At 56.1% G+C, this 24,090-nt stretch overlaps 2 protein-coding genes across 4 annotated transcripts in view; one reads left to right on the forward strand and one right to left on the reverse strand.

Annotated features, from left to right (window-relative positions):
* The window catches only part of SNPH (syntaphilin), a 33,915-nt gene extending 30,402 nt beyond the window's left edge, over positions 1 to 3,513 (forward strand). Inside the window, 2 exon segments of the mRNA XM_034640644.1 lie at positions 2,204 to 3,130; positions 3,132 to 3,513. Of these exon segments, the coding sequence (XP_034496535.1) occupies positions 2,204 to 3,130; positions 3,132 to 3,378 (1,174 nt within the window). The 3' untranslated portion in view covers positions 3,379 to 3,513.
* A 3,589-nt stretch (positions 3,514 to 7,102) lies between these two features.
* SDCBP2 (syndecan binding protein 2) lies at positions 7,103 to 24,063 on the reverse strand. 3 transcript variants are annotated; one of them, XM_019793136.2, is made up of 9 exons: positions 23,952 to 24,063; positions 16,764 to 16,836; positions 16,038 to 16,092; positions 15,217 to 15,317; positions 10,892 to 11,050; positions 10,159 to 10,334; positions 9,908 to 10,079; positions 7,968 to 8,059; positions 7,103 to 7,578 (listed from the first exon to the last, which is right to left on the reverse strand). In XM_019793136.2, the coding sequence occupies exons 2-9, from the start codon at positions 16,815 to 16,817 to the stop codon at positions 7,524 to 7,526; spliced, it is 864 nt and encodes a 287-aa protein (XP_019648695.2). In that variant the 5' UTR covers positions 16,818 to 16,836; positions 23,952 to 24,063; the 3' UTR covers positions 7,103 to 7,523. The 3 variants fall into 3 exon arrangements, with proteins under 3 accessions (XP_019648695.2, XP_002930371.3, XP_034496906.1); XM_002930325.4 differs by lacking the exon at positions 23,952 to 24,063 and adding an exon at positions 19,744 to 19,875; XM_034641015.1 differs by lacking the exons at positions 10,892 to 11,050; positions 23,952 to 24,063 and adding an exon at positions 19,744 to 20,046.
* Between the last annotated feature and the right edge of the window lie 27 nt (positions 24,064 to 24,090).

The following is a 24,090-nucleotide window of genomic DNA, read 5'->3' on the forward strand; positions in this document are numbered from 1 at the left end:
GTTTAGTATAGGCACAGAATCGTGCAACACTCGCCGCTCTCCAGCCCCAGAACCGTCTCATCACCCCCAAAGGAAAGGCCGTTCCCAGGAGCAGTCATGGCCCAGGCCCCTGGTAACCACTCGTCTTTCTGTCTTTATGGATCCATCTGTCCTGGACATCGCATAGCAACAGAAGCATGTAATATGCATGAGGGCATCTTCTGCGGCCCGAGCTCTGCCAAGCAGCCGAGGCGGTTTGGATCTGTTGTGGTTTTGAACTACGGGAGGTTACAGGTGGCATTCTGTGGCCTCCTTCTCTGTTGAGTTGGGATTTCTATTTTTATTTGCCTTCATCTTCTCAGTGATGCCCTGGGTCTGCCTGGCCACTTGCACTCCTGTGCTCAGGAAGCAGACAGCCCGTCTCCCCGCATCCTTTCTGGGGCTGGCCCAGCGGCTCAGGCAGACTGTCTGCCCTGCATGGTTTGGGCACGACGCCCTGGCGTGGACGCGCCTCCCCCTCAGATCCCTGGCCACTCTCTGCCTGTTAGTCTTGCAGGGACCTGTGGCAGCTCAGCCGCACGCGCTCCGTGTGTTCACTGTGGCACCGGTCTCCTCCCGTGACCTCCCTTCTCTGTAAAGAAGCTTTTACACCCTGTGCTTTTGTTTGCTGTGTCCCCACTTCCTGAGATGGCCTTGCCCCCATCTTGCTTCCTGGGCAAACTCATCCTTCAAGGCTCAGTTCAAATGTAATGTCCTAGACTGGGTGGGAAAGCCAGCGCTCCTGGGCCTAGGGTCCCCCCGGCTGCAAGGAGAGAGGGCCTGGGCCCAGCCCCACTGAGCATGCCCAATCCCTTCCTCGAAGCTCACTGTCCCTTTCAGGGCTTGGTGTCAGTGTGGCGGGTTTCCCTAGAATGAACCCCAATAAGGGCCCCCCATGGCCGGTGGTCCGTCTGTCATGGCCACTCTGAGTAGCCCCGGTTCCCCGGCTGCCATCAACGGGCTGTGTTCTGGTGGGCGTTCCAGTCCGCCCCTTTCCAGATAATGCTGTTGCTGACCTTGCCAGCCACCGTGGCCCCTCAGCCCAGACCCCTCAACAAACCGCAGAGCACGCCTCCGGGCCTCATTTCCTGAACTGACCATCCCGTCCGACTCTGCAAAGTGCAGGGTGCCTGATCGGGGAGGGTCACTCTGCTGGGCTCCTCACCCTCGGAGTGACGGTTGTGCCCCTCGTGGATTGCGTTTCCGTGAACGTGGGGCACATGGGCCGCGTGGCTGGGGGGCTGATGTTGCTGGGGTGGATGTGCCCCCCACCCCATAGGACCTGCCAGCTCAGGAGTGGCTTTCCTGCACCCTCGCGGCCTCCACTGCATCCTGCCCCGTCTTGCGCCGCCTTTTCTGCCAGACTTGATAGGGGGCTCTTCTAACTCGCCTGCCTCCCCTGCACCCTGGCTTTTCCATGACTCAGGATGCCAGTGTCCGGTTTGCCTGGCGCTGGCCTCTTCTCTCGGGGGCAGCCTGTGCCTTCTTGTCCACCCTTTTGGCCCATCCCCTTCACAGTAGATACAAAGCAGAGATGACCAGTGTGGATAAAAGAGAGCCACCTGCGGTCACCATGGTCCTCTGTCGCACCCACCACGTTTCATCCCCCGCATTGAGGGGAGGTGTGAGGCCAGCACCCCGCACATACATGGTGGCAGTAAGTTCCCCAGCAAAGCAGGGCACCCGCTGCCTCTCTCCCTAGGGGCTCTGGCCGGGGACCCCCGCGGACAGTCTTCAGCTCCGGCTTTCCTGGGAGGCCATGTCCCTTCCCACAGAGCAGAGGTTTTACGTTTCGTTCTTTTTGTCTTAGGTTAAGATTTTAAAATGGATGTGTTAGGTTTTTAGAGCAGTGGGCATTTATTTATACGCTGAGTGTCTCTTGTCTAATGTCTCCTATAGGTAATGGATGTAAGTGGGGACAGTTGTCTGCGTTTCGGCCTCCAGGGCTGGGGATGCAGAGGGGCCTGGACGTTTCTCCCCGCTCCCCGCCCCCGGGGGTGGAGGAGGCCCCTTGGCTGCCCCCTCGCCCCCTCTGGAGTGAGAAGGAGGCACCGAGTCGGGCCTTTTGTGTCTAGCTCTGGGCAGGAGGCACAGGCCCTCTGTCCTTGGTGACAGCCCTTGCCTGCTCGTCCTTGGTGGTGGTGACAGGCCGGGCAGCGAGCACGTGTATCTCCTCTGCTCCCAGGGACACCGAGATCGATGACCTGAAGATGCAGCTGTCGCGCATGCAGGAGGACTGGATCGAGGAGGAGTGCCACCGCGTGGAGGCCCAGCTGGCCCTGAAGGAGGCACGCAAGGAGATCAGGCAGCTCAAGCAGGTCATCGACACGGTCAAGAACAACCTGATCGATAAGGACAAGGGGCTGCAGAAGTACTTCGTGGACATCAACATCCAGAACAAGAAGCTGGAGACGCTGCTGCACAACATGGAGGTGGCCCAGAACGGCGCGGCCAAGGATGACGGCGCCGGCGAGTCGGCCGGCGGGTCCCCGGCGCGCTCCCTCACCCGCAGCTCCACCTACACCAAGCTGAGCGACCCGGCCGTGTGCGGCGACCGGCCCCCCGGCGACCCCCCCGGGGCCTCAGCCGACGAAGGGGCGGACAGCGGCTTTGCGGTGACCGAGGACACGCTGAGCCGGACGGACGCGCTGGAGGCCAGCAGCCTGCTGTCATCGGGGGTGGACTGCGGCCCCGAGGAGGGCTTGCTGCACAACAGCTTCGGCCCGGGCCCCCGCTTCCCCGCCAGCAACACCTATGAGAAGCTGCTGTGCGGCCTGGAGGCCGGCGTGCAGGCCAGCTGCCTGCAGGAGCGCGCCATCCAGACGGACTTCGCGCAGTACCAGCCGGACCTGGATGCCATCCTGGAGAAAGTGACCCAGGCCCAGGTCTGCAGGGCGCTCCCCGAGTCAGGGGACAGGGGCCCAGAGCTGGATCCCCAGCCCCCAGGGCCTAAAGACCCCGACTCCGCCGTGGTGGTGACGGTGGGTGACGAGCCAGAGGCCCTGGAGCCCATCACCCGAGGGCCGAGCCTGCAGCGGCCCGGCGCCAACCCCAGCCCTGGGCCGTCGGTGAGCGTGGTGTGCCCCGTGGAAGAGGAGGAGGAGGCGGCCGCCGGAGAAGGAGCCCAAGAGCTACTGGAGCCGCCACTACATCGTGGATCTGCTGGCCGTGGTGGTGCCGGCCGTGCCCACGGTGGCCTGGCTCTGCCGCTCACAGCGCCGCCAGGGCCAGCCCATTTACAACATCAGCTCCCTGCTGCGGGGCTGCTGCACGGTGGCCTTGCACTCCATCCGCCGCATCAGCTGCCGCTCGCTGAGCCCCCAAAGCCCTGGCCAGGCGGCCGGCAGCTCCCAGCTGTGAGCGGCACGCCGGCCCGCGGCGCCCGCAGCCCGACCACTGATTGTAGGGTGCCGCTCTCCCTCCTGCTCCTTCCCCGGGGGCCTCATCCTTTTTTAGTTTCGGGCATGGGAGTGGCTTTTTCCGGACGTGAACAGTGTCAGGGGGCTGGGAGCCGGGGTTGGGGGAAGGCACCCCGAAACTGTGACAGGAGACAAGGGAAGAGAGACCAGAGGCAGGGAGGCACAACGAAGGGACACATGCAGAGAGAGGAGGTGGGGAGGTCCCCCAACCCAGCCCTGTCCGTCTGGAGCTTTGCACAGGGGCCGCCCCTGCCCAGAAAGCCTCAGGCGTGTTGATGTGGGGAGGCCGGGCCTGAGGCGCCCAGGCGAGCCTCCCTGCCTGCATGCCCGTGTCCTGTCCCGTTGCCTGCCCACCCACGCCTCCTCTCCAGCCGCCCCCCTGCCCTCAGTCCAGCCTTCTGGGCCAGTATTATCTCCTCGTGTGGAGGCAGCTGCCGCCCAGAGTACAGGCCACCGGCCCGGGACTCTGAGCAAGGTCTGCAACCCCTGGGCCCTGGCTGAAGTTCCAGCATCTTCCAGCTGCTCCTTGCTTTGGGATTCGGAAGCATAGTCAGGCTGTAGGCATGGGCCGGAGGCGAGACAGCGATTGGCAAGAGCGCAGCGGGGCTTCTGTGTCTGTTCGTCCTCGACCTTCCCCAGGCTCCGTTTCCCTCTCGGGCGCTTCAGGCTGTGTCAGACCCTTCTTCCCGTGAGAGCTGAACCAGACAGGCTAGTGCTGGGGCTGGAACGCTTGCCCGAGCCCCAGCTCCCAGCTTCCAGCTGGAGCCTCCAGCGGCGCGAGAGGAGGCGGCAGGGGCTGGCAGCTCAGGGGGGCTCCTCCAGTCTTCTGAGACGAGGGCGTGCTGTCTGGGAGGCATGGGGCTAGGCTCGGCCATCCTCTGCGGGTTGAGAGGCCAGAGGTCACAACTGCCCCTGCAGCTCACCCCAACTTTCTCTGGGGGGTCACGGGCCCAACTTCTGCTTTGCACTATGTTCACTTTGGGGCTTGGCTCTCATGCACCCCAACATTCCACTGAGGGGCTGCTTGCATTGTAGGGTGAGGGCTCTGAAACTTAGACCTATGTGCCTCTGGAGGGAATCCCAGCAGGATGGATGGCAAGATGGGATATTGAAGCCATGATGTTCGTCCAGGCCAAAGCAGGGGGCCCAGGGTCGTCTCCCAGGCAGGGGAGCTTCACTGTCCCCCCTCCTTCCCCGGGACCACATCTGGTCCCCCAGCAAAGCTGCTGACCTTTAACCACCACTATTATTTGACAAAGTAAACCCACTCCTTCTCCCTTGTGGGGCTTACACCCGTCTGGTGGCCCCTCCCACTCTTCAGAGGTTAGGCCCCATCTCTGGGGGGGTTGGTGGGACCCTGTGTCTTACTCATCCCTCTGGCCCCGGGGCCACTCTGGTTCTCTGCCAAGGTTGCTCGCCCACCCCCCGCTGCTCCAACAGACAGCCGCTGCCTGACTTAGGGGCTCCGCCTTTCCTCTCCGTGTCCTCCACTCAAGGGGGAGGCACCTGCATGCACTGGGAGTGGGCAACCAGCTCAGCCATGGGGCTGACGGCCCCCTCTGCCACACGTTTTGTGCCTCCAAAGCTCCCCCCACCGGTTGGGGCCTCAGACCAGCCATCCTTTGTGGAGCACCCCCACCCCAGCCGAACCACACCCAAACTCCTGGGGCCTGCCCGGGGCTGCTGGGGTCGTGACATGGAGGGGCAGTGGACACACCCAATCCAAAGCCAAGCCGGGCCTGGAGCCAGCCTCCCGCGCCGTGCTCACCAAGCTTCGTTGCGTCTCCTTAGAAATAGTCCAAGCTTTGCCGAGAAAATAAACGTATGACTATATTTGACAACACGAAATCTATATATTTTTCACACTGGAATTCAGTCGAGCCATGTAGCCCCTCTGCTCCTGTCTGTGTCTCGCTGTCTGTGGCCTTCCTGTCGTGTCTTGTGTCTCGGTGGACGTGGTCGGGGCCTTAGCTGGAGGAGGACCTGGTGAAGAGCCGCGCCCAAGGTGAGTGGGGCCACTGCTCTGGGTTGTGGGGCCCTCGCCCACAGCGTCGAGGGTCTTCTCTCTTGGGGCCTTCGACGGGCTTTTCTTCCTCATATCAGTGGAGGCGGTGGCTCTGCACCCGGCCCTGGGACAGACCCTGGGAGCACGCTGGCCGGCAGCTCTGGCCCGGCCCTTGGTGTGCGCCCGCGTGTGCTCAGTGTCCGCATCTATGCAAAGGGCAGCACTGCGAGGGTAGCTGCGAGCAGTGGGGGCACAGCGGCCTGCTGGCTCGGGCTTCCCCGGCCGGCGCTGCGGGGCACAGAGTATGGGGGGAGGGCAAGGCCAGGGCCCGGGCGCCGCCTACCCAGTGCACCTCCTCCAAAGCTCCTCTTTTTCCTTCTTGTTTAATACCTCCTCCTGCTGGGCTATGGCCTTGCCCTCCTGCCCTCCTTGGCGTCTGGAGCAGAAATCGACCCTGGGCCTCCCCTCCCCCCAGCCTCCAGCTGGAGCGGATTCAATCCTAAAGGACATTTCCCCAGGAACCACCTACTGAACTGCTGGTCCCTTGGAGCCCAGCAGCCAGAAGTGGCTTCTGCTTAGTTGGAGGGCCTGGGTCTGGGTCTCCCTGCGGCTCCTCTGGTCCAGGCGCAGGCAGGAGTCAGAGCCAGGGCTGGGACTCTGCACAGAGAGCTGGCCTCCAGCGGAGTTTATTCCGAGCATCTCCCAAGGGGATAACTTAGCTTTTCACTGAACAGCCTTCCCAGGCGTCGCTAGCACCAGGGTGTCGGACAGTGTGCGGGGAGGGGTGGGCACCGAAGAAATTCCAGGGCAAGGGTCTACCGAGGGCCTAAGCCCGGGGATCTCATGACCCCCTTCTCTGACCTAGGGGGACAGTACCAACAAGTCACAGCATACTCTCCCGTTCAGCCATCCCCTCGATGGGGAATTCAGGGGATACAGGAAGAGGGGAGGTGGGGAGGGTCTTCGTTTTGTCTCCTTTGTCCTGTTCAGACAGAGTTGTGCCCACAGCAGACAGCTCTGAATTAAAGCATGAAAACACAGCAAGACCCTTGGCCTGTTTTCTTTTTATCGTGTTTCTCCCCCCCCACCAAGGAGGGATGCAGGGGGGCTCAAACCATCCCTGCCAAGCTGGGAGGCACAGTGGACACACAGGGAAGGGCTGAGGGGAACGAGATCCTTTCTGAGGTCGAGGGAACCAGAGAGCTGCATGCCGGGTCAGCACTGCCACGCACCTGTCCCAGCTGCTGAGGGTCACTCCCCTCCTGGGTCACACAAAGGCTCTAGAATCCAGAAAGGGCCTCCCCCAGCCCCCTGCCAAGGGTCAGCCCTGCTGGGGCCTGTAAGTGCACGGCGTCCCCTCCGGCACCCGTCCCCTCCGGCACCCCTGAGGCAGACCTCGCATCTGCTCTCCAGATGCGGAAGCAGGCTGAGCAGGGGTGCTCCAAAGCCAGTGTCCCTCCCCCAGAGTCCCACATTCCCCCGCCCCCGTCACCTCTGCCTCGGACTGGCAGGCAGCATGATGGTGGCAGAGCCAAATCCCTGCTCTCAGAGCCCCTGTGTCATCACTGCTTAGGAGAAAACCAGGCCCGGCCTGCCATGGGACCAAGGATTCCAGAATTTTCAAATACTTTTGAAGAAAGGTTTTTCTTTAAAATCAAATCTTTATTCAAAAGAAGTGAGGGACTGTAACTACGTATGGTTTGTGACACACAGCCGGCCAAGGGAAAGGAAAAAATTCTCACGAAGAGCGCAGTTGTGTTCTCTCAAAGCGTGAAACTGTTTTTCTGGTAGAGGCAGCAAAAATCTCACAAGGGACCCAGCTGCAACTTTAAGTGTGTGGCCGGCCTGCCTACGTGCCCCGCATTTCAACGGGCACAGAGTCCCCGCCTGTGGAGTCTGAGGCTCAAGTCTGAGGCTCCCAGGAGGCTGGTGTGTCTCCGGGGCAGTGGCCACCCCACCCGGAAGGCGCCCCCTCAGGACAGCGGCGCCCCAGGCAGCAGGCCTCCCTCACTGTCCCGGGAGGACTCCACCCTTTCCTGCAGGAGGGGGAGGGCGGGACGCCTGAGCGGCCCTCCCCGGCTTCAGACATCTGGGATCGAGCGGTCCATGGTGTGGTGGAGCAGGGTCGGGGACAACCTAGATGCAGCAACGAGGACGAGGACCGTCGCCAAAACTTGGCAGCGGGTTCTCCTCCCCACTGGCCAGCACCTCCCCCAGGGAGGCCTTCATTTGCATGTCTAAGACTTTCAAATCATGGGGAGCCACCAGCCACAGGGCAGGGAGGGCAGGGAGGGCAGGGAGGGCTGTGCCCTGTGCGAGCTCTGAGGAGGCTGGAGGGGAGGGGGCAGGGAGGTGAAGGCAAAGTTGGAAGANCTTCATTTGCATGTCTAAGACTTTCAAATCATGGGGAGCCACCAGCCACAGGGCAGGGAGGGCAGGGAGGGCTGTGCCCTGTGCGCCTCTGAGGAGGCTGGAGGGGAGGGGGCAGGGAGGTGAAGGCAAAGTTGGAAGGAGAGCAGCCTTACTTTTTGACCATGTGCTCGTAGATCACGGTGGGGATGATGGTCAAGGTGACAACGTTCCCGGCCACGGCCAGAATCTCTGTGACCTCTTTGTCCTGGGGAGGAGATCAGTGAGCAGTCACCCTGGGGCCAGGGGCGACTCTGCAGGCACCTCTGGTGGGGAGGTCAGCATGGCCCCTGCTAGAGGACCCTGCTGCCGGCAGGAGAGGGTCCCAGGCAGACATCCAGGTGAAGCCTTGCTTGAGCAAGAACGTGAGGCCCTTGACCCGAGCATCTCTGCAGTAAAACCGAGCACACCCCTCCCCACCGTCCCCTGAAAGCCGGTCTGTGGGAGTCAGTCACACCCAGGCTCTGGCCCCAAAGCACAAGGAAAATGACCAGGCAGTGGGGGCCATCAGGTGCACCCCCCACCCACTGGGCTCCTGGTGGCCGGCCAGCCGAGCAGAGCCCTCACGGGCCCTCTTACACCTTGTTGCCCCTTGTTGCCCAGTAAAGAGAGGAAGGTCTGCAGACGCCATTCAGACCGCTGGGAGAACAAGAAAGGACAAGGCTCTACGAGAAGGGGGCCAAAGAGACCAAACTCCAAAGAATGGCCGCAGAAGGGCTTCCGGCCCTGACTCAGAGCCGAGCGGCCGTTCACATACATCTAACTCGGTTATGCGCTCAGTTGTTGGGGGACAAGTGGCGAAGACATGCTAGAGGGGACTAATGACAGCCACAGGGTGGAAACAGACGGGCTTTCAGGAGACAAACCATGTCACAAAGCATAGCTCCCTGGGGCCATTCAGGAAAAGAGGGCGCCCCGGGCCTCTGAGCCTCTGAGCACCAGGGTTTGCCAGGATCATGGACACGTTGGTCCTACTGCCTTGAGCCCTCGGGGAGGGAGAGAGAACCTGCAGCACATTGTCCTGTGACCGCCCTCACTCCTGTGACAACCAGAGAGCCGGGCTGCCCCGAAAGGAGCGGATTTGCTAGTATCCGAGAGAGACAGCGACTCAGCGTCAGTGTCCGCGGAGTCAACGTTTTAGGGAGACAGTCTTCCCTTTGGGTGGCGTGCCTGAGCCCTGAGGGAGGGAGACCCACAGTGGGAGGGATCTTAGACACATGTCAGGAAGGACTTCCTGGCCACCATGCTCAGGAGCCAGTAGAACAAGCCTCCGAAGGAGGCGGGGAGACTGTCGAGCGCGGGGAGCAGATACGGACAGGAACGGCCTGGCGCCGGCCCTTGAGAGGCTGGGGAACTGGCTTAGGTCCGTGCCAGTGTGGAGTGAGAGGCCACGGCCCAGGCCACTTCTGCCGGGGGTGCCCTGCAGCCCGGGAGCCTGAGGGGACCGAAGCCTCACTCTCAGTCACACCCCCAGCGGAGGACCCTCTCTCCCGGAGGCAGCGAGTTAGGATCAAACGCCACTTTCACTTGTTCGGGACCAGCAGCCACATGACTTCTCATCCTCCATGGCCCGGTCCCTGAAGGCGCCCACCCCTCAGTCAGCGGCCACTAGACCCTGGACGCCGTGCTCCTTCTTGCTTTTTAAAGATAAAACTCAGTACACACACCCTGAAAAGACGAACAGAGGTCAGAAGTGTATTTCTGAACAGCAATTTTCTAACCTATTCCTATTACGGAATGTGAGCCAGTATACAGACGCCGGGGAGGGAGGCGTCCACGCGGCCGGCAGCCCCCTCCCCCGGCGCCCTGGCCTGACGCAAGCCCTCCGGCCTCCGTGCGGTGGTGACAAGAGCTCATATTTACTGGGCACTTACCACGGGCTTGGCACGTGCTCAGAGCTCGACCCCCCTCACCGCAGGGAACCCTCACCACAGCTGGAGGATGAGGGACCTGAGGCTCGGAGGGGCAGCAGCCTGCCGCAGACATGAACCTTCCCTCCGTGCAGCAAGCTCTCAGCCCCTGAAGCCCCAGGGCCAGAGCACAGCCGCCGGCCTACCTTCAGCCCGATGACATTCTGCCCGTTCACCTCACACACAGCATGCTTGGTGAGGAGCCCGTTGCGGGCCGCAGAGCTCCCTCTGACCACGGAGATGACCTTCCCCTTCTTGATGACAAAGCCGATGTGGCCCGTGCTGTCCTTGTGCATGGTGATGGTCCGCTGGAAGGGCCTGGCAGGGAGAGACAGTGAGCCGGGCCTGGGACGTGGCTGGAGGCAGACAGGGAGGCTCTGGGGGCCTGGCTACCCACCTGTCCCGAACGACCATGACGATCTTCTCGGCCGATGCCCTTTTTAGCACCCGGTGGGCTCTGTCTGTGTTCCACCCGGCACAGTCACGGCCGTCGATCTGCAGGATCTGATCCCCGAAGCGCAGCCCCACGAGAGACGCAGGGCTGTTGGCCTTCACCAGCTGCACGAAGAGCCCCTGGAGGAGGCAGGGCCCTGCTGTCAGCTCCGAAGCCCACTCTGAGCCCACGTCCCTCCTGCTGCTATTCTCCCAATCGTCTAGGAGCTACAGCTCTGTGTGGGTAGGACAGAGGTTACCCCATTTTCCTGGGGAGGATGCACTCCAGGCCATATAGCCGGGGAGCGGTTGGGTCAGGCTCCTGGCTGGAGGCTGCACCCGCAACCCCTGGACTGCCTGGCTTTTAACGATGGCATCGGCACCCCTGGTTTCCACTGTCTCCAGACAGCTGCCTGAAAACCCCTCTGATGGAGTGGGGAGGGAGCAAGGTCTGAGTGGTAGGAGCCCAGGAGGAGTAGGTGGAGGGTCCCGGCTGCAGGAACCCAGCACCAGCCCTGAGGCCTTGGGGGAGGGAGATTGAGAGGAAGAGCCTGGGCTTGACGTTGGGTAGGCCTCGGCTCCCCTGCCTGCTCTGCACCTTCCTTACTGTGGACAAGGCCCGCACTGCCCCCTCCCAGGCTGGTGGGCGATGAGTGTGGGGGATGCCCCCTACTCTCCTGCCTAGCCCCCAGCCCTACCTGGTCAATGGCCTTTAGCCGCAACCCCGTCTTGCCATGTTCATCCTTGCACAGGTGGATCTCATGCACCCCGGGCTTGATCTCCGCACGCCACGTGCCAAGGCTGTTCCCAGACAGTGGTGCCACCAACTGGCGTGGCAAGGAGCCAGAGCCCGCCACCTGCAGACACCAGGGTGGGGTCAGCTGGCCTCGGGGCCTCTTAAGGATGAGAAAAGAAAGATGCAGTGGTCCCTGGGCCCTATCCCATCCCCAGACCACACCCTTCTCTGTGGGGGCTGCTAGGGGACGTGGCTCCATGAAGCCACTAGGGGGCATCAAAGTCTACGCCCCTGAAAAACGGCCAGGAAAATGAAGAGAGACAGAGGATGGGTATACAGAAAAGGGACCCTCATTTTGCAAGGCACGCTGGTATCAGGAGAAGACCCCTTTGAAGTCCAACTAAAAATAAAAAGAATTTGCAGCAATAAGGGAGAAATTAGGGGGAAAAGGGACTCAATTTGATTTTTGTCTTGAAAAAAATGTAAGCAAAATGTATAAAAATGAATGCTTTCCCCCTAAAGCCCAGAACAAGTCAGGATGTCACTCTCACCACTACTATTAAATATGGTACTGGAAAAACTAGCCAGAGCGATAAGGCAAGAAAAGGAAATAAAAGGCATACAGATCGGAAAAGAAATATTTGCAAATGATATGACGATCTACTAGGAAATTCCCAGGAATCTACAAATAAACTCCTAAAACTAATAAGTGAGTTCAGCAAGGTCACAGGATACAAGATCAACACACAAAAATCAACTGTATTTTTTATACACTAACAGAATGCACATGGAAACTGAAATTAAAAGTATACTACCAACTATAATCAGTCAAAAAAAACAGGAGTAGATCTAACAAACCATATGTAGACATTATATACTGAAAACAAAACAAAAAAATGACTCATAAAATATATCAAAGAAGATCTAAATAAATGGAAAGGTATTTTCCATTCACGGATTAGAAGAACATAGCAAAGCTGTCAATTGTCCCCAAATTGATATGAAGATTTAATGCAATTTCTATCGAAATCTTTACAGGGCGTTCTGTAGATGTAGGCAAAGTTAATCTAAACTTTATATGAAAAGACAAAGGAAGCAGAATAGCTAAAGCTATTTTTTTTAAAGATTTTATTTATTTATCTGACAGAGATAGAGACAGCCAGCGAGAGAGGGAACACAAGCAGGGGGAGTGGGAGAGGAAGAAGCAGGCTCATAGCGGAGGAGCCCGACGTGGGGCTCGATCCCATAACGCCGGAATCACGCCCTGAGCCGAAGGCAGACGCTTAACCTCTGTGCCACCCAGGCGCCCCAGCTAAAGCTATTTTGACAAAAAGAATGNGGGAGTGGGAGAGGAAGAAGCAGGCTCATAGCGGAGGAGCCCGACGTGGGGCTCGATCCCATAACGCCGGAATCACGCCCTGAGCCGAAGGCAGACGCTTAACCTCTGTGCCACCCAGGCGCCCCAGCTAAAGCTATTTTGACAAAAAGAATGAAGCAGGAGGAATCACTCCACCAAATTCTCAGACTTATTATTCAGCTACAGTTTGATAACTGTGGAGAGACAGACACATGGATCAATGACACAGGACAAAGACTCCAAAAATAGCCTCACACAAGTAGGGCCAAGTGCTTTTTAACGAGGTGCCAGAGCAGTTCAATGGAACAGAAATAGCCTTTTCAACAAAGGGCCTGGGAGCAGTTGAGCATCCACAGACAAAAATATGAACCTTGACCTAAGCTTCATACCTTATACAAAAATTAACTCAAATTTCCTCATAAATTTAAATGTAAAACATGGGGTGCCTGAGTGGCTCCGTAAGTTAGACATTTATTTGACTCTTGGTTTTGGCTCAGGTCATGATCTCAGGGTCCTGGGATCGAGCCCCATGATGGGCTCTGTGCTCACGGCTGGAAATTATCTCCCTCCCCTCTGCTCCATCCCCTATTTGTTCTCTCTCTCTAAAATAAATAAATAAAATCTTTTTTAAATATGTAAAACCTAGAACTATAATGTTTTTATAGATGAAACTAAGGGAGAAAATCTTCAGGATCTAGGGCTTGGTGTAAATGTCTTCAGACAGGCCAGCAAAGCCTGATCCACAAAAGAAAAAGATCCATAAATTGAACTCATCAAAATTAAAAACTTGTACTCTACCAAAGATCCTTTTAATAAGGTGAAAAGAGAATCTACACTTGGAAGAAAATTTTTACAACCTATCTGACAAAAGACTCTAGAATAAAGAACTCTCAAAACTTGGCTTAAAAAAACAAACTATCCACTGAGAAAATGAACAAAACATCTGAAGAGCATTTTACCGAAAAGAATTTACAGCTGGTAAACAGCACATGACAAGACGTCGGACAGCACTAGCCATGGCAATAGGCAAATGCAAACGAAGACCGTGAAGAGACATCACTACACACCTAACAGAACGGCTAACGTTAGAGAGGGTGGAAGAAACTGGAGCGGCACATGTTACCGGGAGGAAAGTAAAATGGTAGAGCCACTCTTAAAATAGTTTGGCAGTTTCTTTTAAAATTTGAACATGCATTTATCATACAACCTAGCAACTGCACTCCTGGACATTTATTCCAGAGAAATGAAAACTTACGTTGGTATACAAAAAACTGTACGCAAATAGCCATAATAACTTAGTTTGTAATAGCCCCAAACTGCAAACAACGAAAACGACCCTCAATGGTTAAACAAACCTCGGTACATTCATAGCATGGAATACTACTCAGCAACACAACGGGATGAACCAGGGGATGGGGTGTGAGGTGGGGGTAACCGGTGATGGGGATTAAACATACACCTGTTGCATGAGCACCAGGTGATGTATGGAAGTGCTGAGTCACTATGCTGTACACCTGCAACTAACAAAACACTGTAGGTTGACTATACTGGAATTAAAGTAAAATGAAATAAAAATTAACAAATAAATAAATAAAATGGATGAGCAATTAATACAGTGAAAAACCTGGAAAAATTTCAAGGGCATTATGCTGAGTGGAAAAAGCCAATCCGTAAACACTATATGATTCCATCTAGGTACCATTCTGAAACAAAATTATCGAGGCAGAAAACAGACTCGTGGTGGCCAGGGGGCTGGGGAAGGGCAGGGGGAGAAGGCGGGCATGATCACGAAGGGCCAGCCCTAGGGAGACCTTTGTGGTGACGAAACCATCTGTGCCTTGGTTGCACCGGTACCTCCGTGGGTCTATCTATGCAGGTGACAAACGGACCCAGAACTAGACACTCACTGGACCAACGTAAAATGCCTGCTTTCCTTATCCTACGGTTATGCAGCCACTTCCCACATAACAACTGCGAAAACCGGGTGGAGGGTACAATCTCATGTACGCTTCTCTGTACTATCTTAGTGACCCAGGAATCTGTGATTATTTAAAAATAAAACATAAAATTTTTTTAATTATAAAAATGAATTCATCTGTCATATTTTTATCAATATTTAAGTGAAATGCACTCATGTCCTCATTATTGGAACAAAGAGGAAGTCAGTCAAAGGCTTACAAGTGAGGTATATACCACATGAATTTCTCGGCTTCCCGTCTGTATTTCACAGCATGACTATGGGGGGGGTCACCGTGGAGCAACACCCCAGGGCCCCACGAGCCCCCATCCTGGCCGACTTTCTCTTGTGAGACTCACCCCCCTGCAGCCTCAGCAAGACCAGCAGCTGGGCTCTGCCACCAGTTTTCACCCATGCGGGGACAGGATAGCAGACCAGCCCACTGACCAGTAGCCTGTGGGGATGCTGGAACCCACTGGCAGGGGGTCCGAGAGGGGATTGGGTCTCTAAATGAACGTATTTTCAGGAGGGAACATTTCTATGTCACAATTTGTCTTGCTCCCCCAAACCTTGGAGAGCAGGAATCAAGCAAGCAATTTTCCCTTCATCTGGGGACCAGAGCTGGGTGACAAGCTGCTCCCTGTCTCGGCTCTGCCGTCCAAGCAACAGCTCTCAAGGCACAGGCAGCTCCTTCATTAGAAGCCTCCAGGCTCAGACTGGGTTTACTGCCTTCCCTTCTCATCCAGCAGCCTGAAGCCAAAGGTCAAAGGGCAGGCGGTGGTCCTCCAACGCCCAAGTCTGCAGGAAACCCCACAGCACTTTAAACGATGGCTCAAAATGAGAAGTGCCTTCAAGAAACAGAGCACAGGCATGCTGGGCATGAGAAGCTTCCAGTCTGTTCGAATGGCAAGACCAAGAGGGAGGGAGAGTTGGCACATGCTGTGCCCATAGTACGCAAGAGACAAGTACCTACACTAGCACCTTCTGGAATCTGAAGCAGGTTCTGCTGGACTTCTTGGCTGGAGAGGGAAAGACCCATATAATTTTCCAGTTCTGCCAGGCTTGGGTACAAAACTGACGGGAAGGGAACGGAAGGAAGAAGAGAGGTGTTACTCAGGGGGGTGAGGTTGGCCACACCTGCCTGGCTCCCATGTGGTCACTCATTTGTATTAGGAAACAGGGCGTGGGGATGTTACTCCCGAGAACGCAAGGGAACACTCGCTGGTGACGTGGGTTCTCCCCTCAGAAGGGCTGAGGGGCAGGGTCTCCCCAGGAGCAGGCTGGGACACAGAGTCCCTCACGGACTGCTTGGGTGTTCAACTCAACCGACTTCATTTGGCACCAGCCAGACAGACATCCGACACCAAGCACAGGCCTGCTGCTGGGCCACGAGGCCCTGGTTCCTGGGAAATGCACAGGCTGGGGGGCTGCAGGGGCTGCAGGAGGCAGGTGTCTGACCCCAGGGCAGCTCCCAGAAAACTGCCCAGCAAGGAGGGAAAGAACAGGCCTGAGGTCCAGTTAGCTGTCACAGGACCTGAATCCAGACTGCCACCAACAACTTGAAGGGCCACCACAGACACCTTGGTCTCCTCACTCAGCCACAGAAGGTAGCCCCAAATCAGGGGAGTTAGTGCTCTCACTAAGCCAGAGTTTTCTCGGGGTTCAAAATGTTCTGGTGGGGATAAAATGTTCCGGAAGCCCACAGCACAGGTGCAGGCAAGAGGCAGTGCCTGGAAGTGGCCACAAGAGGTCACTGTCAGTCAAGAGCACCCCCACCCGGGCCGGCTCACTCACCTGAAGGCTGGGAGACCGGCAGGGCGGGCATCCGGGGTGCAGCTCTGGCTTGGGCCTGGGGAGAGGAGGGGAGCACTGGTCAGCTGTGGCAGGACCCCCAGAACCCTTGGAGCCTGGGGCTCCCTGAGGCTGAGGGTAAGGGCATTAGTTATGCTGGCAGGCCTAAGGTGGGGCGTCCATGAACCTTGGGGGTGTGCAAATGTGGTCTCTGCAGATGTCCATGTTTCTGGGGAAGGCTCTCCCTGTAGCCTGCAACCCACCAAACGCCATGAGCTGCTTACCACCCGAGCCAGCCAGAATGAGCCAGAACTGAGGCCCTCCACCCAATGAACTTCTCAGTCGAGAAGTCCGGAATTCTCAAAACCCACTGCAACCACAGGTGGATGGAAGGAAGATGGGGCTTCTGGGGATGAGCAGCCCAAAGGCCATGCCCATGGCGTGTACTCTGGAAGCCTGTCTACAGCGGAATCTACCTGAACTGGGATGGAGGAAGCACCTGGACGCACAGAAGAGGCCTGTCTGCAGCTGTTTGGTCTTTTCCATTCCTGTTGTAACTCCGCGGCCTTAGCCTCTGGACACCTGTCCACCAGCAGGCCCTGCAGTGGTGGCCTGCATACTCAGGGACCCAACAGCCAGCACCTTCCAAGACAAGCTTCCCTTATCTACCCGGGGTAATCCCAAAGGCCCCGTGAGGGGGCCTAGGCCAACACATGCCTAGCAGCTTACCTGAATGGCTTGGTCCATCTTCAGGTCCTCCAGAGACGGGTACAGGGTGGACATGGCTGCTCCGAGGAATGCCCTACAGGGCACAGAGGGTGAGGAGGGGTGAGAGGAAGCATGGATGTCTACCTCCAGCCCATGTGTGCCACTCAGGACTTTCAGGATGAGAAAGAGAGTGGGAAGGTATCACCCCCACGTCTCCGTGCTTACAAAATCCCACCCCACCTGTTCAACTGACTCTGGGCTTTAAGCCCTGGACCCAGGGGACCACCCAGGACACGCTGGCCAGGAAGGGCAGGACTAAGGATCAAGTCCCTCTCTGCCGTGTTTCAAAGGTCAGATAGGCTTACAAGGTGTGGTCACTCAAGACCCCAGCTCAATCCAGCAGGTTCATAGTGAGTATCTGCTGCATACCTGGCCTTTGTGTGGGGGGGTACAGTGTCCTCCCCCAACTACACAGAACCCAGTCCAGTGTTAAGTAGGTGGGGTCTTAATTACAAGAGAAAGGCCTTGGGGCATTTAGAATCCCTCCCCACCCCCACACCCCTTTCACCTCTGGGTATTTGAGCTCCTACTGTATACCACCCATTTCCAGCCTTGATCTTAGCCTAGGCTTCCACTCTTCTCCTTGTAAAGTAAAGCTCTGATCTTATTAAATGCAGTGTCTTGGGTTTCGCATTTAGGCCACAAATTTGAATGTATGAAGTACTCTGCAAGGTCAACTAAAATCTGTTGGCATCTGGCCTGTGAGCCACGAGTTCCAGTCTCTGGAGGAATCAGGAGTTTGTGTGGGCCACTGTAGCAAGTGTGGGTAGATACTGAGACCAGCGGGAGCCAGCAGGGGGCTTTAAGCAGGGGTAAGACATCCCAGGCTCAGTCAAAAGGGCCTACTGGCTGCCATCTGGAGAACAAGAGACGAGGCAAGACCCATTGGAGAATGTTGTAGCGCATGGGGAAGATGATGGAGGTCTGCACACAGCATGGGGACTAGGGGTGGGATGTGAGAGAAGGAATTTGATGGCAGGTGAGAAGGAATGGTGGGGGGAGGGTTGTGAAGGCAGCAGATGCAGAGGAAGGAGAAGGAACAATGCTGGATGAGGATGACCTTAGCCCCTGTGGGTCACTCAGGGGAGATGCCCAGAGGATCTGGACCCAGGCAGGGCTGGAGTCCCATCACCCCTGGCATACCCCGTTCAGTTCCCTGTGACCACCCCAGGCACCCCTTTATTATGTATACCTGTGCTGACGTCCTTCCACCTTCCTAGGATGGAAACGAGGACCAGAGGTCCCGAATGTATTTCATTCACCTCTCAGGCTTGTTTTTTTGTTTTTTCAAATTTGAATTAGTGCCAACATTTTAAAGTGTGGGAATACAAATATTCCTCGCTTCTAATTTGTATTGAAAAAAAGTCAAAATATTGGGAAATGCAAGAGCAGGAATCATGTGCGGCAACACCCAGACCAGGCCGAGTTGCAGCCAGCCTCTCAGATGGGCTGCCTGTGCTTCCTTGGTTCCCAAAGTACCCGGCCAGCAATTTACATCCCCTACTTGGCTCCTGGAAGCAGGCAGCTCCAGATCTTTGCCCTAGCCTGGTCTTGGTGGCAGAAATGATCACCTCAAGAGGACAGAGATTGTGCCAGGGGGAGAGGGAGACCGGCTCTGACCTCTTTTAGACCAGCTGGGGGAATGGACCCTTTGCCTGTGGCCTCCCCTGGTGTGCACACACTACGGGAGACTGTTCTCTTGGGACAGTCCTCAAGCAGGTACCATCCACCAAGAACAGGCCTGTTACCAGGATCACGCATGAAGCGCATATGTGAAGGTGAGAGGCCACCCCTGCCCTGCTTTTTCTAACAATGAAGCCCCACAGCAGTTCTATTTTTAGTGGCTGCCCTCTGGGAGAGTAGCACCAGATATCCACTTCCAAGAAATCACTCCCAGGCCAGGACCCCACAACACTTTCTCTGTATCTGGGACCTTCAGCACCTCCACCTTCTGTGAGTCCCCAGTTTCAGGCTCTGCGAAGAATTAGGAAGCCGGTATTCCCCTGCCTTTTAACATTTCTGATCTAGTGGGGAATGGCTCCCAGCCAGCAAATATGCAGTGCCTCGTTCAATCATCCGTCTATCCACTCACAGCATGTGAGTATCCACTGTGCACCAGGGACCCTGGACCTGTTTTAGTCATCCTGGGCCGTCTGCTTCTGGCACACCACCCTTCCCTGTGTGGTGTGCTTTGAAGGTTTTGCTCAAATGCTATTTCTTGCGTTGCCTTTTTCAGGCCGTGGGACCCCCTGCTAGTTAGTTGGGTCTTCTTGTGTTCCTAACCCTGACTTGTGCTCTCTACTGTCAAGCTATTTATCGTATTTCATGATTGACATCTGGGTATTTTCTCGTACTGTACCCCACCTCACAAGGGCAGGGGCTGTGTCCCGTTCACCACATGCTACGCCTCCCTACCACAACAAGGGCAAACATGCACAGTGACAAAAATTGTATTTGAATAGAACAGTAGTTTTCAAGCAGACTGGAAATTTCTGTGGGCATTTTTGGGTGTCACAAGACTGAGGGGACATTACTAACATTTACGAAGCAGCCAACAGAGATCTGGACCTCTTGGAATGCGTAGAACGTTCACCAAACTGTCCGTCCAAACCTTCACGTGGGCATAAAGCCTGCTTGTAACCTGCTTTATATACAAATACAGTACTTCCTGGTTTTAATATGCAATATGCTATCCAGACATGCATATACCAGGTTAATCAAGGGAGGTCATACTTTGTTTTGTTCACCATTTTGGAAAATCAGTGCCAATCCTTCCCATCACAGGTGAGTCACCAGAACACGCCCATGTGTCTGACAGCACTGCGGCTGTCATACTAATCCCACACCTGTACGCAAATACTCAGCCTTTGATTCGAGACGTCAAATACAAACTGCGGCAAAATTCTGTTGACCACTGTCTTTCTCCTAAATCCAAACTTACTCATTTTGAGTTAGGGACAGACACGATCTGCTGTAATCCTGTTTCAGCTTTTGCAAAGTGAAGGGCATATTCTTCTACTATAAATTACTTTCATTGCCCTTGTTTCGCCTTTACGATAAGGACAGGGCATCATGCTGGTTCACCCGCCGGGTACCACCGTTCGGGGAGAGCCCGCCTCCTTCATCAGTCTCAATGTCCTCGCTTTGCGCAACCAGGCACAAAGTCCACGCATGGGGGGCGGGAGAAAGCCCCACAGGTCGTTAAGGGCCTGTTCTTCATCCCAGGTCTCAGTTTCCCCATTCGTTGCACCGCTCAAAGGTCTCCGAACTACTCCCACTCTGACGCACCCTCCGCTCCGAACCCGGCCGGAAGCGTCGCCTCCCGGTCGCTCTGGGCTACCGCACCTGCGCAGAGTCCCCGCCAGGCCGCTAGGGCGCGCTGTGGCGTTTAGAACGCAGGCGTCCCACCCACCCAGGCCTGCGCGTAGCTAAGGATGGCTCCCAGGTTGCCCCGCGGTAGCAGGGTGAAAAATGGCGGCCTCCTCGCCGGGCGGGTAGGTAGCTGGCTGGGTCACTAGAATACACCCGGCGTCTCGCTTTCTGCAGGTGCCCATGGCTGGCGCCGGCACCCACAGAAAAAAAAAAAACCAGGTAAAGCAGCAGCGTAAGGGACGGGAAGGCTCGATCGGGCCCCTTGTCCCCACTTTACCGGACTGGAGGCCGCGCGGAGCACATCGAGCTTAAAAGGGGCGAATGTCCCCCCCCCCCCCCCCCCGCCGCTGATCCCAGAGAACCATTTACAGATTCCAGAGGAGGGTAGGTGCGGGTCATCCTCTCCCTGCTGGCTAAGATTTTGTTTCTAAGGCAGCTGTGGGAGGAAAGGAGAGTATAGACGCGCCTGCACGCCTCGCTGCCTTTTGCTGGAATAGAAGCCCCCTCGCCCGCTAAGGCTTACGAAGCGCTTTCAGTTCCCGAGTATTTGCTACCCGTTGTGACATCACTGACCTCCCACCAGGTGTTTTTGTCTGGCCCGGACTTCTGACTAGGTGCTTAGCTGCAAGTGCCCCGCCCCCACTCTACCCAGATTCACCCTGGGATCCCACCGGAGAGAGCTGAGTTGTTGAGCCCCACTACCCAGAGTAGGAGTTTTGTGCTTGGCCGCGCATTCACTTCCCACAGCAGAATCGGACCCACTGCTCCTTATAAGGGATTCAGGCAGTTTGGCTTACGGGGTGCAGGACAAAAGGCTAGGGCAACCAGGAAAGCCTTCTGTAGAAAGAAAGGAGGGTTCAAGAGAGCGGGTGTGGAGTGTGCTGCTCCAGGGATAGGGAGGCCCAGACCCAAGAGTCCAGCTGCCTTCCAGATCTTTACTACCTCCTGCAGGTTATTCAAACTGAACCCCTTTTTTCCTAACATTGCTGCCCCTCTACCGCTACCCTACCAAGTCCACCCCCTGGTCTGAGCCAGAAATTGGGAGTCAACCTCAGCTCCTTCTCTTGAAGCCCTGGGCAGCACTTGCCCTCAGGATAAATCTCTAAACTTCAACTTGGCATTCAGATCTCCATGACCTGACTCCTGGTACCATCTGCAATCCCACCTCCTCACTGTTCCACACTCACCCTGCATTTCATTCATTCCAGACTGCCTCCTGACACTAGAACTCACCCTCCTAGTTCATGCCTCCCTGCCTTTTCAGGTGCCTGTCCCTCTGTCTTGAATGTCATTCAGGCCTTCTCCCTCCCCCTTGGTCATCTGGTGAGCTCCTGTTTTTTCAGTTCTAAGCTTTCCCCCAAATCCCCACACCCACACACACTCACAGAATTAGGCAGCCCTCCCTTCTCTAGACCCAGAACCTCGTATTCTATTCATCATTCATTCCGCTAATGTTTATTAAGCACCTCTTGTGAGCAAGGTCTTCTGCATTCCCTAGGATTGGATTTCCTCTGTGTGGTTTTTGTTTGCCCGTCTCCCTCCCCAGTGCTGAGCCCAGTGCCCGGCGCAAGGCAGGCGTCCAGTTACTCTTTCTTAAACGAATGGGAAATCAAGACACAGGGAAGAGAAAGCCCTAAAAAAGTCCTTTGAGGAGAATCTCTGGGCCTAGAAAGGGGAAAAACAACAACAACAACAAACCATTGCCCTAATGAGGTAGATTAAAAGGCGGCTTCCTACAAATCTGACAATGGAAGAGTTCCCTCAGCTCCCTGCTGGCTTCCTGCAATTAACTGGCTCCTGTGAAAGGAAAATATAATCCATCTCTCAAAGGAATTTTCCTTTCCCCTGCACTTGACAGAATTTCCATCCCTGAACTTCTGTACTTTCTGATATAAGCAGCAGTACCACCCACAACAATCCAGCAATCAGGTCCTTGGAGATCAGCAGGGCTGAAAGGGGTCGTCAGCTCCCATCTTTGGCTTTTGGAATGAGAACACTCCTTTGGAACACCTTGTTCCAAAGAGCTGCAACTATGGGACTCCTACTTGTTCCTGCGGACAGCTCATCTTCGTCCTGCAGAAGACTGTGTGCGGGAGGGAAGCGTGGGTTAGAGTGTCAGAGGAATAGCTCATGGAAGGCCAGATTAGCCCAGGAATGTGGTGAGTTAGAAAGGAAGAGGCTGTTGCTAGGCCACCAGCATGTACCCCCTCCTCCTCCTCGGGGCGTCCTCCCGCTGGAGAAAAGCCGTGAACGTCTTCCGGGGAGTGCAGATGCTCCCAAGTGCAGGCCCCTGAGAGGCAAAGCAGGAGCGAGACCTGGGAGGGAGGCAGGACTGGGTTCGGACTGCTGCCTCTGATCTGTGAGAGCAAGCATGACAAGTGCCTTTCGAGTGCCATTTCTTCCTTTGTGATAGGGGTGACTACTTGCATCACAGAGTTATGGGGAAGACTTAAAGATCGTTAAAAAGAGAAGATATGTATGGAACACACTCAGCACAGTACCTAGCACATAAAGGGCATGCAGTCGTCGCTAGCTGTTCACTCAGGACGTTTACTGAGCCCCTAAGTCCCTGTGCTGTTCTAGGTACTGAGGCAGTGAGCAAGAGGAATATCTGTCCTTGAGTGTTTCTAGCTGGATAGAGAAGTGTGTTAGGTGGTAGGCAGTCATGCGGAGAGAGATAAAGCAGGATGGAGGGTGGAGTGTCGAGAGGTCCATAAGGGCCTCGCTGTGGTACGGGAGTGACGGGTGACCTGTGTAAAAGCCTACAGGGGTAGGGAAGAGCATCAAGGCTGAGGGCATGGCTGCTGCGGCAGCCCCGAGGTGGGGGTGCCTCTTGTTTAGGGACCATCTGGCCGGTGAGACTGGGGGAGCAGTGGTGAGGAGCTAGGAGAGGATGTGAGTGGGCAGGTCCCCGTGGCCAGGATCTGGCATTTACTCTGCAGAGGTGGGAGCCACTGGAGAACGTGGAGCAGGAGAGTGGACATGGTCCAGCTCACATTTTCACGTGCCCCCCTTTTGGCTGACTTTGAACAGACCAGAGGGGCAAGGGGGAGCAGTGATGGTGGTGTGAGAGTTGTTATTAGTTTGGAATTCAAAAATGCAAAACAACAAAAAACTATTTAAAAACAAAAACGATTGTTCTGGTTAGTTTGGGCCGTGCTATGTAACGAGCCAGGGCGGCGTCTTCCCAGCGCACAGCAGCCTTGTCTGAGGCTCCGTTTTCCAAGGCTCTGCTGCGTGCGGGGCACAGACTGTCCCCCTTAGTCCCATTAGCTCGTTCAGTGCTCCCGACCGTGTGGGGATGTTTCCAGTGTCCACATGAGGAAACCAGTTCTGAGAGAGGTCAAGCAGTTGGCCCTGTTCCCCAGCGGATTTTTCCTCGCCTACTTCGGGTAGTTTCTAGAAACAGCTTCAGGCAGAGACATAAGTAACAGAAACTGAGGCATGTACTCTCTGTTCCCTGTGGAAATCCACTCGGCCCGGCCTTCCAAAGGCCCTCTTCCAGGAGCAGGGTGGGGGCGCGTCTCCTGAGCCCCGTCACAGGAGGCCACAAGGAGCCTGCAGCCCTCACGACGTCTGGGTCAAGATCACTCAGCCCTCAACCCTGACCCAGGGCAGGGGTCCGAGAAGGAGACCCCCATTCACACTATGCCCCCAGAGGGAGGCACCTTGAAAGAAAACTGCCCGGGAGGTTCCAGAGGGGTCAGGACCTGACAGACAGGGTGAGAGCAAGCCTCACTGACCTCAGTCCCGGTCCCCACAGGCCCTAGCTCTTACCTGCAGGCCAGGTGCCGCCGAGCGTGCTTTGCCAGCCACTGCCGAGAGAGTCTGTTCCCCTCCCTGGAAGTGGGTGGCCCTTGTCCCAGCCAGGTTCCTGCTCTGGGAAGGGTGGTGCCCGCCCCCCCCAGTCAGCTGA

Source organism: Ailuropoda melanoleuca, chromosome 13 (genome assembly GCF_002007445.2).
Source record: "Ailuropoda melanoleuca isolate Jingjing chromosome 13, ASM200744v2, whole genome shotgun sequence".
In the NCBI taxonomy this organism is placed as follows: Eukaryota; Metazoa; Chordata; class Mammalia; order Carnivora; family Ursidae; genus Ailuropoda; species Ailuropoda melanoleuca.

What these genes read in the sequence shown, in the direction of transcription:
- SDCBP2 (XM_002930325.4), bottom strand. Translation starts at nt 19,811, where the DNA reads ATGCCCTTCACTTTGCAAAAGCTGAAACAGGATTACAGCAGATCGTGT. An exon ending in GCCGGTCTCCCAGCCTTCAG is followed by an intron (nt 15,318 to 16,037) that starts GTGAGTGAGCCG and finishes CCTTCCCGTCAG; the next exon opens with TTTTGTACCCAAGCCTGGCA. An exon ending in GTCATGGTCGTTCGGGACAG is followed by an intron (nt 10,080 to 10,158) that starts GTGGGTAGCCAG and finishes TCTCCCTGCCAG; the next exon opens with GCCCTTCCAGCGGACCATCA.